Below are 15,018 nucleotides of genomic sequence, written 5' to 3'. Positions count from 1 at the left end.
TCCATCAATAGGAGAATAGACAATGATTTATTTGGCATATTCACACAGTGGCCCATTACATTCCAATGTAAGTGTGTGAACTCGAAGTGTTTCATGAACTCCAGCTACCTGCAACAGTATGGACAAATCTTGAAAACACCATATTGAATGAAAAAACAAACATGTACCCAAAGACAACATATCATACCATCCTTATCAAGCTTGAAAATTGATAAGACTAACAAGTATATTTAAGCTTACATCCGTGTGTGAGAAAATTATATTTTAAAAAATAATGGAACAGGATGCCTGGGTGGCTTAGGTGGTGAAGCACCTGCCTTTGGTTTGGGTCCTTATTCCAAGGTCCTGGAATCGAGTCCCACATTGGGTTCCCTGCTCTGCAGGGAACTTTACTTCTCCCCTTCCCTCTGCCTGCTGCTCTCCCTGCTTGTGCCCATTCTCTCTCTCCCTCTGACAAAAAATAAAATCTTTAGAAAAAATAAATTAGGGACGCCTGGGTGGCTCAGTTGGTTAAGCAGCTGCCTTCGGCTCAGGTTATGATCCCAGCGTCCTGGGATCGAGTCCCACATCGGACTCCTTGCTCAGCAGGGAGCCTGCTTCTCCCTCTGCCTCTGCCTGCCATTCTGTCTGCCTGTGCTCGCTCTCTCCCCCTCTCTCTCTCTGATAAATAAATAAAATCTTTAAAAAAAAAAAAGAAAAAATAAATTAAAAACAATGGAATAATAAAACATAATAATAAAAACATTTAAAAAATAATAAATAAATAAATAAAAAACAATGGAATAATAAAAAATGGAGAGTGATTATAGGGAGGAGACAGGGGAATGAGAGGATAGGGGAATCTCACAGATACAAGTTATTGGCAACTTTCTAGTCCTTGGGTTGGGTGGTGGGTTTACAGATATTAATTTTATTTTCCTATATCTACATACATAATTATCATATAATATCTTGTGTGTCGAACTTTATGTGCATGTCAAGTTATATTTATATATAATATAAATATGTATTTTTTTAATTTTTCATTTATTTATTTGAGAGAAAGAGAAGTCTACTCCCCATTGAGCCTGGAGCTTGACATGGGACTGGATGGATCCTAGGACCCTGGGATCATGACCTGAGCAGAAGACAGACACCTAACTGACTGAGCCACCCAGGTGCCACATACATATGTATTATATTTGTATACCTATATACTTAAAGATAATAAAGTTGAATAAAAGAAAATACTAGCCAGCTATACAAACATTAAAAAAAAAAAAAAAAAGGATGACTCCAAGGTTTTTTCCCTGACCAACTGGAAGAATAAAGATGCCATTTAAAAGAGAGGAAGAGGGGTGCCTGGGTGGCTCAGTGGGCTAAAGCCTCTGCCTTTGGCTTAGGTCGTGATCCCAGGGTCCTAGGATCAAGCCCCGCATCGGGCTCTCTGCTCAGCAGGGACCCTGATTCCCCCTCTCTCTCTCTGCTTGCCTCTCTGCCTATTTGTGATCTCTGTCTGTCAAATAAATAAATAAAATCTTTTTAAAATAAATAAATAAAATAAAATAGAGGAAGTGCTAAGGGAGAGGGAGATTTGCAATTGAAAAGTATGGAAGGAGGGAAGAGGCTGATTGGAGACAAAAATGTAGGAGTCATCAGGAAAAATAAGATTATCTATTTTAGAAAAAAAAAAGAGAGAGAGAGAGAGAGAGAGATTTAAAGCCCAGACACTGAATATCCCCTGGCGTGTGACCACAGGAATTCTGTCTCCCTCTCTCTCTAAAACAGGTAAATAAGGGACGCCTGGGTGGCTCAATTGGTTGAGCGTCTGCCTTCGTCTCAGACAGTGATCCCAGGATTGTGGAATCGAGTCCTGTGTCAGGCTCCCTGCTCAGTATGGAGTGTGTTTGTCTTCCCTCAGTCTCTGCCCCCCTTGCTTGTGCGCGCTCTCTCTCTCTCTCACTCTCTCTAATAAATAAATAAAGTCTTTAATAAAATAAAACAGGTAAATAAATCTTTTTTAAAAAGTCAGCTAAGAAAGTTTCTAGAAGGGGACATGATCAACTGTAACAAAGGCTGCTGATCACCAAATAAAATGACACTGACAACTGAACTTTGGCTTTGGAAACATGAAGGTCACAGGTAGGCTTGACAAGAGGAATTTCAGCAGGGTAGCTGGGGCAAAAGCCTGAAGGGAGTAGGCTGAGAGATTGGGAGGACATTTATATGTCAGACTATGATGAGGCTATGGGGCGCCTGGGTGGCTCCATCAATTAAGTGTCTCCTTTCAGCTTGGGTCATGATCTCGGGGTCCTGGACTGGAGCCCCTCATTGGGCTCCCTGCTCAGCAGAGAGCGTGCTTCTCCCTCTCCCTCTGCCCCTCCCTCTGCTCATGCTTACTCTCTCTCTAAAATAAATAAAAATAAAATCTTTTTTTAAAAAAGGATATGATAAGGCTGCATAACAACAGGAGATGAGGGCACCTGGGTAGCTCAGTTGGTTGAGCGACAGCCTTTGGCTCAGGTCATGATCCTGGAGTCCCAGGATCGAGTCCTGCGTTGGGCTCCTAGCTCCATGGGGAGTCTGCTTCTCCCTCTGCCCTTCTCCCCTCTCACGCTCGCTCTCACTCTCTGTCACCCTCAAATAAATAAATAAAATCTTTTTTTAAAAAAAAACATGATAAAGATCCCTATTCATTGATAAACCAAAATAGTAAAGATACTTTGTTAAGTCAAAAAGGAAAGATGTAGGGGCGCCTGGGTGGCTCAGTCATTAATTGTCCGCCTTCGGCTCAGGTCATGATCCCAGGACTCTCTGCTCAGTGGGACCCCTGCTTCTCCTTCTCCCACTCCCCCTCCTCCAAATCTGGCTTCTTGCTCAGCAGGGAGGCTGCTTCTCCCTCTGCCTGCAGCTCCCCCTGCTTGTACTCTCTCTCTCTGACAAATAAATTCTTAAAAAAAAAAAAAAAAACAACAACACACACGCATGGGGGAATAATGAATTTATATTACTATTTGCTTGTGCCTGCATAAACTGGAAGAATGCATAGAAATTAGTCACACTGATTAGATGGGATGGGAACTGGAAAGATGGTGGACAGGGGAAACACTGAGAATTTGGGGGTGCCTGGGTGGCTCAGGTCATGATCCCAGGGTCCTGGAATCGAGCCCCGCATTGCTCCCTGCTCAGTGGGGAGCCTGTTTCTCCCTCTCCCATTTCCCCTGCTTGTGTTCCCTCTCTAGCTGTGTCTCTCTCTGTCAAATAAGTAAAATCTTTCCAAAAAATGAGAATTTTTACTATATATCTTTTTATATATTGGAAACTTCTTTTTTTAAAGATTTTTTTTTAATTTATCTTAGAGAGAGAGAGCACGAACAGAGTGAGGGGCAGAGGGAGAAGCAGACCCCCACCGAGCAGGGAGCCCGACACAGGGCGCAATCCCAGAACCCCAAGACCATGACCTGAGCCGAGGGCAGATGTCCAACCAACTGAGCCACCCAGGTGCCCTTATTGGAAATTTTCTTGCACTTGTGAATGTATTACCAATTCAAAATAATGAATTTCAGGGACACTGGGTGACTCAGTGAGTTAAGCATCTAACTCATGATTTTGGCTCAGGGTATGACCTCAGGGTCCTGAGATCAAGCAGCGTGTCAGGCTCCAATCTGGGCCTAGAGCCTGCTTAAGGTTCTCTCTCTCCCTCTCCCTCTGTTCCTTCCTAAAAAAAGAAAAGAAGAAGAAAATACTACTGAAATTGCAAAAATTAAATAGTTTTATTTCAATTAATAAAAGAGAAAGGAATGGGTGGAGAAGTGGAAGAGATGATGAATACAGACCATCACCATCTTTTGAGATACTTTGCTGTAAAGGGAAGCAGAGAATGACAGACACTGGAGGGGGAGGGGGAGCTAAGAAAGCTTGTTTTAGGCTGGAAGAAATTACAGCGTGCTCACATGCTGCTGGGATAATCAAGTAGAGAGGAGAGTGATGCTGCAGAAGAGGGAGGACAGCCCTTGGAGTGATGACTTCGGGTGGTTGAGAAGCCCAGGGATCCCTCAGAGAAGGAGAGGTGGGCTGCGATGTAGTGGCAGTGGGGGGTGGGAGAGAGTTCCCTCCCACCTCCTTCTCTCGGAGAAGCACCAAGCTGGGTTATCAGCTGAGAGTGAGAAGAGCTCGGAAAGACATTGGACATTTGAGGACAGGAAACAGACAGAAATTTACCCTGACAAATACTGGGAAAGCCCAATGAACACAGAGGTAACGATCAAGATACTGGCAAAGCCAGACACAGAGAGAGAGTTTATAGATTGTGGGGGAAGGTTCCCAAATTCATCTGAAGACCCATTTATCATTCTGTATTTCATTGTCTCCTTCACTAGATTCTAAGTTCCATGAGGACAGTGATGACTTTGTTCCTGCTCTATGTTATATCTTCAGCCAGTAGCACCGTGCCCAGCCTGTAGAGGGTGTTCCAGAAAGAGTCATCGAAAGAATGAATGAATCAAGATTGCTAGAAATAGGGGCGCCTGGATGACTCTGTCGGCTAAGCATCTGCCTTCAGTTCAGGTCATGATCCTGGCTGGGGTCCTGGGATCGAGCCCTGCATTGGGCTCCCTGCTCCGTGGGGGAGCCTGGTTCTCCCTCTGCCCCTCCCCATGCTTGTGCCCTTTGTACATGTCCAATACATACATGTCCAATATGTAAGTAAAATCTTTATTAGAAAAAAGAATACTAGTGGGGTGCCTGGGTGGCTCAGTGGATTAAGTCTCTGCCTTCGGCTCAGGTCATGGTCTCAGGGTCCTGGGATCAAGCCCCACATAGGGCTCTCTGCTCAGCAGGAGCCTGTTTCCCTTTCTCTCTCTCTGCCTGCCTCTCTGCCTACTTGTGATTTCTGTCTGTCAAATAAATAAATAAAATCTTAAAAAAAAAAAAAAAGAGTACTAGAAACAATGGGTAATGATCCAAAATCCTCAGTGTAAAAGGCACTTCCATGGGGAGTGAATATTCACTTGGTAAGTCTGACCCACAAGCACCACATAATGAGTCCTCTTAGAGCACATCCTCAGGACATGGGGCTTACTGGGGACCAGGATATGGGGACCAGGATATGGCGTGATTTGCACACCCTGCTTCGCACAGCCTGCTTCATGTTCAATGGGTACCATCTTTCCCTGGCCACTGGGAAACACTAGGAGGACAGCATCCTCACTGCTATTCTGACCTCTGAATGAAAGGCTGTCAGGGACGGACAAGCAGGAGGGCAACCGCCACAGATGCTGGTTAAAACAGCAGGCTTCCTTCCAGCAGGCGGGAGTGCTAGGCTAATGACAGTAATAACACAGAGCATGAAGGGCAAGAGTCTGGAGGGGCGTGGGTGTGAGCAGAGACTAAATCTACAGCATTCAGCACAGGGCAGAGATCAGGGAGGGCAGGCAGACAGAGAGGAAAGGCAGGTGGAGAGCAGAGCAGAGAATGGGCAGGGGTCCCGGGTGAAGTTTACCAAGCAATAAATAATGAGCATCTACTATGTGCCAGGCTCTGAGGTGAATAAGAGAGTAATAAGACAAATGAGATCTTTGTTCTCTAGTGTATGGTGGCTGGGGGATGGGGGTGGGACAAGGGCAGGGGGAGGCAATAAACAGTAAACAAATATAAGATCATTTCAGAGAGTGATGAGTTGGAAAAACAATGAGACATATTGAAGAAACAGGGTGGGTGACTGAATGGCAGAAGGGAACCAACCAGTTGAAGAAGCGGGCGAAGGGGGGCATTTCAGTTGGAGACAGTCAAAAGTGTCGGGTGCTAAGGGAGTCATTTCAGATGTTCTAGAACATCAAGAGATCTGATCTGGCAGGAGCATTGTTGGAACATCGAGGAGGAGTACAAATTGGAGGGCCTCACCTAACAATGAGCTCATATTTATTCCAAGTACAATGAAAAGCCACTCAAATATTTTAAGCAGGGAAGAGCATGACATGATGTGGTTATAAAAATATTACTGGATATTGTGAAAACTAGTTTGTGTAGGGCAAGGGCAGAAACAAACAACCAGCTAAGAATCTATTGTGCTATTTTCAGGTGAGAGATGATGGCTTGAACCAGGATGGAAGTAACAAAGGTGGAGAAAAGTGGGTAGATTCAGGATATATTTTGCATTCTGAGCTCACAGAACTAGCTGGTGAATTAGATATAGGGCAAGAATCCGTGAGAAAATGGAAAGGAAAAAGATGTTCTCTAGGTTTTCAGCCTGAACAAGTAGTTGTCATGTCCCAGGATGGGACACAAGGAGAGAAATGGATTGGCGGGGGAAGAATTCAAGCCATTTATTTTAGCCACATTAGCTTCACATGGCCATTAGACATCCAAGTGGAGATGTCAAGCAGGCTGTTGGATAAATGAGTCTGGAGCTTTGGATATAAATTTAGGACTCACTGACATTTACATAGTATTTAAGCCCTGGGACTGGATGACATCACTGGACAGAGAAAGTGGAAAGAGAAGAGAGCCAAGGACTGAGCCCTAGCAAGCGCTAACATTTAGAGGTCGAGCCGAAGACTGAGAAGGGAAAGCCAGTGAGGTTGAAGGGAAACTAAGAGAGGGTGGTGTTCTAGAAGTGCAATCAGAATAAAACATGATTGGGACACCTGGGTGGCTCAGTGGGTTAAGCGTCTGCCTTCAGCTGAGGTCATGATCCCAGGGCCTTGGGATCAAGTTCCCGCATCAGACTCTAGGGAGCCTGCTTCTCCCTCTGCCAGCCGCTCCACTTGATTGTGCTCTCTCTCTATCTCTCTCTCTCTGACAAATAAACAAAATATTTAAAAAATAAAAATAAAACATGATTGAGAAGGATGGAGTAGGACCGAGTGAGAGTGGGGATAGGGGAAGCTACTTTTGATAATGAGGTTAGGGAAGGCCTTTCAGAGGAGTTGACATTGGATCTCTGTGAAATTTTAACAACAACAACAACAAAAGTGTCATTGTGAAAAGCCAGGGGAAAACAGACAGAGAGAATAGTAAGTGCCAAGGCCCAGTGGCAGGTTAAGATCCTCTAGTTCTAGGAACATGGATCATGTCCAGTATGACTGGGCCATAGAGTGTGAGGAGAGGAAATCAGAAAGCAACCTAGTGGACCGGTCATATAGGGCCTTGTAAGTCACAATGAGGAGTTTGGATATTCTGAGTGCTAGAAAAGCTGAGTAATGCGACTCCATCTACTCATGTTAAAGATCATTTGAGTAGGAGAATGCACTGTAACAGGGCCAGACTGCCATGGGGGATCAAGCCTTTGGGACAATCCAAGGACGGTTCGAGATCTTTACCCCCACCTCCAGCCCCACCTAGATCTCCTGCTCTCTGCATCGTCCACCACTGGCGAAATGGAGTTGGGGATGCAGAACCTTAGGTGATTCAGAATCTCAGAAACGGTCTGGCATAACCATGGGTATCCATGGAGTTGGGTGAAAGGGATGCAGAAGCCCGCTCCCAGAACTCCGGGAATCAGACCGCCGGTCACCCTCCGCTGCCCTCTCCAACACTCCACCTGGTACCCAGTTGGGCGCAACTCCTGTGGCGCGGCAGCAGGAGGGTTAAACCGTGCGCGGCCCACCGCGGGAGGGGGAGAGGCGGAGACCCAGCGCTGGGAGCTGCCGCGCCGAGCCCAGCCGAGCCGAGCGCCTCCCGAGCTGAGCCGAGCCGAGCCGAGCCGAGCATCTCCCGCCGCCGCCGCCGCCCCGCGCCCCGGGCGCCCACCCCCCCACCCTCTCCAGCGCCCCGGCTGCTGGCCAAACCCCCCGACCATGCCCCGTGCCCCACAGGCCCCCGCGACCCCCCAGCCCCGCGCAGCCGCGAGCGCCCGCAGCTGTCGCGCCGCCGCGCCAGGCATGCAGGTAAGTGAGAGGGACCCCCCACGCCCCCGCCCGCGGGAGCCCGGCCCTGCCCTTCCCGACTCCTTGCCCTCGGCCCCCCGCCCCTGCCGGCGGGGTCCCTTGCCCCGGCTCGAGCCGTCGGCCCCTAGGCGCGCCTTGCCCGCGGTGTTCTCCATCCCTCCGCGGGTCCCGACTCCATCCTGCCCTCCTGGCGCAGCGGTCACCGTCCTCGCGACTGCCTCTATCCCGCCTTCGCTTCAGCCCTCGGCTCCGTGCATCCTCCTGCGTTGGGTTCCCTTTCTGCTCTCGGCGCTGCCTCCCTCGCAGTCCTTCGCTGCCCTCCTGGTCCTCGCTTTCCCCCCTACTCCCGCCGCTTTCCAGCCTGTCCGGGGAGCGCGGGCCCGTGGGAGGGGTGGGCCCGGGGCAGCGCTGGGGATGGGAGCCGGTTCCCCCACCCTAAAGCTCCCGCCCCACCCCCAGCTCATCTCCTGCGCACAACAGGTCGGTGAGAAGCGAGGAGAGGGTGGGGGTGGCGCGCCAGGCTGGGGACTGCAGGCTTCCTGGAGGGGATGGCTAAAGGGGATGCGGGGCTCCGGGACTGGAGTTGACATTGGTTTTGGGGCGGGGGGATGCACAAGGCAGAGGGGCGAGTGAGTCCTGGAGTCAGCTGGCCACAGATGTCCCCGTGAGCCCTTCTCCGCTTCACTGGTTCGCTCTAACCTCCTGCCTCCCCCCCTCGTTCCCTCCCTCCAGCTTCCTTCTCTTCGCGTCCCTCTCTCCCTTCAGCCCACCAGGCTCCCATCCCTGCATCTTTCCAGAGCTCCATATCCTTTTACATTTGAAGAAACACTTAGCAACTCCTCCATTTTTCCTGCTCCGTTTTCAGTCCCTCGTCCCTACCTCTTCTCATTTTGTCCTCAGTGTGATGTTCTCTCCTTTTCCATTTCCTTTCTCTGCGTCCCTCTTTTCCACCCCTTTTCTCTCTTCCCCTTACACTCTCTCCATTTCCCGTCCTGCCTAGACCTTTCCGTCCTGTCCTCCTGCCCTTTCCCCTTCTTCCCTTGATCCTGCCAACCCTTCGCCCTCCCTGTTTCCCTCTCTCACTTGCACTCTTAGCTTATTCTCCCTTCAGCATCCTCCAAGCTTCCAATCTTCGCACCCACGCCCTTCCCAGTCCTTCCGAGTCCATCCTTTCAGGCTGACTCCTCTCCCTCCTCCCATGCTCTGGGCCCACTTCTTCACCTTCCTCCTCTCCTCACTCCTAACTAACCCTCCCTCTCTCAGCTTATTACCTGTCACCCTTCACTGCCTACTTCTGCTTGCACTTCCCCAGACTTTCCCATCATATTCTTTTATTCTCTGAGAGCACTTAGTGTGCAGGTTTAGACCCAGAATCCAGAGGACCCAGGTGTCATATCCTCATTCACTCTGGGGAACCTGGCCCCCTTGGAGCCACCCGCCCCCAGCTCTGAGAACATGTCCTTCCTCTTTCAAAACCCAACTATCCAGCTTCTCCCAGGACTCTGCCCAGGAGAGCTACATTTGAGGGGTGGCCTCTCCCTAGCTCCACCTCCCTTCAGAGATCACCATGGATTTGGGTGATTTAACACTGAGCAAAAATTATATTCTGTAGTTTCTCTCCCACCTACCTCTGTCTTTCTCTGCTTTTCTTTCTTTCCACCCTTCCCTCCATTATTTCCCTCCTCCTGAAGATGTAGATTCCCTGGGGGCCCATCGGAAGAGAAACACTTGGGACTCCAAGCAGGCTAGGCAGGCTGGAGTGCTCCCCTTATGCGCTCACCACACACACACACACACACACACACACACTCACACACTCTCTCCGATTGACTTCCTCTTCCCTCCCCCACTGTCAGACTCCCTCCCTAGCAGTAGGTGCTCAAGGAATCACAAGGTTCTTGGCTCTAAATTAAGCTCCAACAAGAGCTTAGAGCTGTGGGTAGAGGAAGTGAGAAGGAAGGAAGCCAGAGAAGTAAGAGTAGACCCCGAGGTGGGGAAGTTGCAAGGATCTCTGGGGATTAGTAGCTAGGGGCTGGGGGCTAGACAGGAACCACTCTGGGAGATCCATGCCCCCCCCCCCAAGGATGCTAAGTGGCAGCTGGCAGCCTAGAGGGATAGATCCAGGTAGAACTGGTGGCTGAAGGAGATGGGGAAGTGCTAAGGGCAGGGTTGGGATGTGACGACCCCTTCTCTCCCCTAGTAAAGGCTGAAAATCTGGGTCACAGCCGAGGAAGAGCTCGGACATGAAGTCCAAGATGTGGTAAGTTTGGTACAGCAGAGGGAGCCTGGAGGCCACTTCTCCTGGGGTCTGGGCCCCTTCCCTCCTAGGTCCGCCCTGGGCCTTCCTTCTTGAGGGCCAGACCTTAGGAAGGGAGGAAATGGGGCAAGTCTTCCCAAGGCCCACCTGCTTTTCCAGAGAAAGCTGGAGGAAGACAGCTGGGATCTCTGGTATAAGCCGGTGCTTCGCATACAGAAGCCCAAGATGGGTTTGTGTCTCACCTCCTTTCTCTCCCTTCTTGCAGGCCTGCACTGCTGCTGTCCCACCTCCTCCCTCTTTGGCCACTGCTGTTGCTGCCCCTCCCACCTCCTGTTCAAGGTTCCTCCTCTTCCCCTCGAACCCCACCAGCCCCAGCCCGGCCCCCCTGTGCCCGGGGAGGCCCCTCTGCCCCACGCCATGTATGCGTGTGGGAGCGGGCACCCCCACCAAGCCGATCCCCTCGGGTCCCAAGATCACGTCGGCAGGTCCTGCCAGGCACGGCACCCCCTGCCACTCCGTCTGGCTTTGAGGAGGGCCCACCCTCATCACAGTACCCCTGGGCCATTGTATGGGGCCCTACAGTGTCTCGAGAGGATGGGGGGGACCCCAACTCGGCCAATCCTGGATTTCTGCCCCTGGACTATGGTTTTGCAGCCCCCCATGGGCTTGCAACCCCACACCCCAACTCAGACTCCATACGGGGTGATGGAGATGGGCTCATCCTTGGAGAAGCGCCTGCCACCCTGCGGCCATTCCTTTTCGGGACCCACGGGGAAGGTGAGTGCAAGTGGGAGAGAGGGTGATGGGAGGCTCGAAGGGCAGTAACAGAGATCTTGTCTGTTAGCTCCTCCCACAAATGTGTCAGGCACTGTGTGGGCACAGGGGCAGAGATGAAATGTGCTCCGAGCCCTGGAGGAACTCAGGTCCACCAGCGAAGACAGATGTGTAAACACTTGGGGACGAGTCAATGAAACAAATGCTCTAATAGAGCACACACAGAATGTCTTTAGGAAAAGAAGGGAGAGAAATTACCTTTGCCTGGGGATCAGGACAGCTAAGAATTGACATTGGAGCTGGACCCTGAAAATGGAGTGGGAGTATTCCATGCAGAATACCAGGAATGAAAGGAACCTTCAGGGTGACATTTCTGCTCAAGGAATGCCAAGCTAGGGACAGTGGTTTGGGAGTGGGGCTGGTGCAGAGATGGACATTTCCACCCCCTAGTTCCCATGCAGAGGAAGGGGCTTGTTCTCTCTGACCTTGGAGCTTCCTCCTCACCACATGTATACAGAAGATTTGGGAATGTGGAGGAAAAGGACTAAAAACTTCTGGGAAAGCTGATGCTAAGAATGAAGGTGGGGGAAGGGAGCAGTTCAGGAAAGCAGAAAGAGTTGGGCACTGTGGATTCGAATGGCAACACTCTGCAAGATTATTGAACCTGCAGCCTAATCCCACTCCCACCCCCTCTTGGCTCCTACCACCTCTGGCCTCCCTAAAACTTTCTCCCCACCCCAATCAGGTGTGGACCCCCAGCTCTATGTCACAATTACCATCTCCATCATTATTGTTCTTGTGGCCACTGGCATCATCTTCAAGTTCTGGTAAGCTGAGGGGAGGAGGGTGCTGGCGGATGAGGCAGGAGGGCAGGAGCAAGGGCAGCATTTTTGCTGGAGGTGGGCTAGGAAGTGGTAGATTTAAGCAAGAAAACCCTTGGGAAAAGTTGGTAAGGATTTGGGTGGGGGAGACTGAGAAATCAGACAAATTCCTTTCCCCAGGGAAATACAAGGATAATGGAAGAGGCAGGGGAATTATTCATGTGCACTGGGGGCCTGGACATTTCCTCCAAGATGGAGAAAACTGACCCATTCTGCAGAGGCCCTTCTTGGGTCAGTCTGGGGAGGAGGAATTAAGTCTGGAGCTTTCTTTGCATGCATTTAATAGTGGGTCACTCAGTCCTTCACACTTTACTGCAAGAATCATTAGACTCAGGTGTCCAGGTCATTAGCTGATTTTGAACTAGAACTAAATCTTCCAGGCGCCTGCTGAGGAGAGAAATGGCTCTTCTGGGTATGCATGGGGGAGGGTCAGTCTCAAGGGACTCCTTGTTGGTGGGGAGGAGGTACCGATTCCGCAGGTCTGGACCAGGTCCAGAGGATGGTTTACATCCCTGAGCCCCCTAGGGGGGTAGGGAAAGTAGCTTTATGAACTCTCAGTCTCAGATATTTGATATAGGGAACTGTTAAGAGGCCAATTTCTCTCCTGTAGGATGTTGGGGTGTCTGAGGGAGGCTGGGAGTGGCCAGCACTGCAGGCCCGGGATGGGAGCTTCTTAAATGTGTGAGAGAACCTCTTTCCTTCCTGTGTACCAGCTGGGACCGAAGCCAGAAGCGGCGCAGGCCCTCTGGGCAGCAAGGTGCCCTGAGGCAGGAAGAGAGCCAGCAGCCACTGACAGACCTGTCCCCAGCTGGGGTCACTGTGCTGGGGGCCTTCGGGGACTCGCCTACCCCCACCCCTGACCATGAGGAGCCCCGAGGGGGACCCCGGCCTGGGATGCCCCAGCCCAAGGGGGCTCCAGCCTTCCAGTTGAACCGGTGAGGGCAGGGGCAAAAGGCTGGGAGGGTTGGGAGGTAAGGCAACTTTGGTCCGGAGCCTTGGTTGGGGGTGTTCCCTCCAGGGTGGGTGGGGAGGAAGTAGACCTACCCCCACCCCCACCCCGCACAGCCCCTGGCCCTCCCTAGGACTGTACCAGGTCCTTTCTAGGGTACCCTTCCTTCTCCCGCTCTCTGTGGATCTCTGTCCTGTTCTCACACTGTCATTTAACTCAACTCTGCCCTCTTATCCTTGAGTCCCTTTCTTTGCCTTGGACTTCCCTTCGATTCTGGCCTACCTAGTGGTTCCTGACTATGCCCTTTCCCTCTTCCTCTCAGGATTCCCCTGGTGAATCTGTGATGCCCCCCCAATGTTGGGGTGCCGCCAAGCAGGAGGCCAAGGGGCCGGCACAGCCCCCATCCCACTGAGGGTGGGGCAGCTTTGGGAGCAGGGGGCCATAGGGGCTCCTGGCTGCTGCCCTTGCACACCACCCTGGAACCCTCACTGGCCCCATAGGCGATCCTACCTGCTCACCCTCCTTTAGGTGGGGGGCCTCACATATTTGTGGCTTCTGGTCCCCCAGCCCTCCCTTGCACACTCACATGAAAGCCTTGCACACTCACCTCCACCCTCCCGGGCCATCGCACATACTTGCACTCTTGTACAGCCAGTCTTCTGCACCCTCTCTCCACTCACCCCACCCCTGCCAACCCCTCCCATTCTCCGTTTGTTTCACACTCCACTCTCTCTTCCTCCCACATTCTAGGCTCAGCTCAGTCACTCAGTGGTCAGTGGGCAACTCTCCAGTTACCTCTCACTCGCATTTCCTGGCCCCATGTTGTGGTGTTGTGTGTTGTGCTCACGCTGTCCCTCATGAACACCGATTGATCTCGTTTCTGTGGCCCCTGCATGCTGCCCCAGAGGTGGGTGGGAGGTGAGCTGGGAGCTTCTCATGCTCCCATCTGTCATGGCCTCATTTCATTCCATGTCATTTGTTTCATTGTCTCCCCCATCCCACTCCAAGGACGTGCTCATTACCCTGAGGGCTCCCCCATGGGAATGGGGGTAGTGAGGCTCCAAACTTCTCCCCGCTGAACTGCTAAATTCTGTTGTCTGGGAGATGGGTTTTGGGGAGTCACCTGCTGCACTACACGAGAAAGGGGCTCCCATTTGCCCTTCCCTTCCTCCTAAGTCCCTTTTGTCTTGTTTGTCCTGGCTGTCCGTGTGTGGGTCACTCTCTGGAATTCAGAGTCCCTGAGCCAGTCCTGCACTTCCCAGCCTCTCTGAGGGCCTCCCTAACCCCACCTGGGCTGCCAGGGACTGGAGCCAGCTGGTTCAAGGCCATGGGGAGCTCTGCCTCCCAATCTATCCCTCCCCTTCCTGGGCTCCCTCACACTTCTCCCTCCCTGCCCTCCTTGGTTTTTCCATTTCTCCTTCCTTTTGCCTGTCCCCACCACCCTTCCCCTCATATTTGTCCCTATCTCTCACCATTTTTCCACCTTCCTCCCTTCTTCCTCTCTTACCTGGCTCCTATGCTGTGATATATATTTTTGTATTATCTCTTTCTTCTTGTGGTGATAATCTTGAATTCTTGTGGGATGTAAGTTTCAAAATTTTCAAATAAAGCCTTTGCAAGATACCAAAGTCCTCTGGTTCTGCTTATGAACCCTGAAGAGAGGAGAGTGAGGAGGCAAGGGCACCCAAGAAAGGAGGAAAAGAAAGATGAGGGGTTGGAGGGAACTCCTTAAGACTTAGTGTGACCTGACCTGCTCTGACCTGGAGTTAGGGTTCCTGGGCTTTTTCTTGGGGGGGGGGGCGGTGGTAGGAGCAGAGAGAAAGGGAGAAAGAGAATTTTAAGCAGGCTCCCAGCCTGCAGGGAGCCCAACATGGGGCTTGATCTCAGGACCCTGAGATCATGACCTGAGCCAAAATCAAGAGTCAGGTACTTAACTGACTGAGGCACAGGTGCACCTCAGGCTTTAACTTGGGAGAGAATAAAGGGAGAAACTGAATGGAGCAGCCAGAGCAATAAAACCTGAAAGAGTGGCTTGCTTCTTACTTGCCAGTGAAGGTCCAGAAAGACCATGAGAAAGGAGACAGAGAAAAGGGATAGGCAATGAAGCAAGCAAGAAGAGGAGGAGAGAGCTGCTAAGACAGATGGAGAGTGAGGAGTAAAAGGAGAGAAAAACAAGAAAGAGTCTGCCCTGCTTGATTTATTTTCAGCCTTGCTCCCTAACTTGTCCCCATCTACAGCTGCCCCCCAAAAGCTGGGCATTAGAACCCCTGTAGTTAACTCTCACTAGCTTTC

At 51.1% G+C, this 15,018-nt stretch overlaps 1 protein-coding gene across 2 annotated transcripts; it reads left to right on the top strand.

The window, feature by feature from the left end:
- The first annotated feature begins 7,608 nt into the window (after positions 1-7,608).
- Positions 7,609-14,348, top strand: PIANP (PILR alpha associated neural protein). Of its 2 annotated transcripts, none has more exons than XM_059184643.1 (6): positions 7,609-7,865; positions 10,066-10,125; positions 10,388-10,899; positions 11,642-11,723; positions 12,491-12,712; positions 13,049-14,348. In XM_059184643.1, the coding sequence occupies exons 2-6, from the start codon at positions 10,109-10,111 to the stop codon at positions 13,068-13,070; spliced, it is 855 nt and encodes a 284-aa protein (XP_059040626.1). In that variant the 5' UTR covers positions 7,609-7,865; positions 10,066-10,108; the 3' UTR covers positions 13,071-14,348. The 2 variants fall into 2 exon arrangements, with proteins under 2 accessions (XP_059040626.1, XP_059040627.1); XM_059184644.1 differs by lacking the exon at positions 7,609-7,865 and adding an exon at positions 8,322-8,345.
- Positions 14,349-15,018: the final 670 nt, after the last annotated feature.

The sequence above is a fragment of the Mustela lutreola genome, chromosome 8 (assembly GCF_030435805.1).
Source record: "Mustela lutreola isolate mMusLut2 chromosome 8, mMusLut2.pri, whole genome shotgun sequence".
In the NCBI taxonomy this organism is placed as follows: Eukaryota; Metazoa; Chordata; class Mammalia; order Carnivora; family Mustelidae; genus Mustela; species Mustela lutreola.
This window is presented reverse-complemented; position numbering and strand designations above follow the sequence as displayed.

Bases quoted from the DNA above. Each gene is read 5' to 3' on its own strand.
- PIANP (XM_059184643.1), top strand. The intron at 10,900-11,641 runs GTGAGTGCAAGT...CACCCCAATCAG, and splicing joins TTTCGGGACCCACGGGGAAG to GTGTGGACCCCCAGCTCTAT. The intron at 11,724-12,490 runs GTAAGCTGAGGG...CCTGTGTACCAG, and splicing joins GGCATCATCTTCAAGTTCTG to CTGGGACCGAAGCCAGAAGC.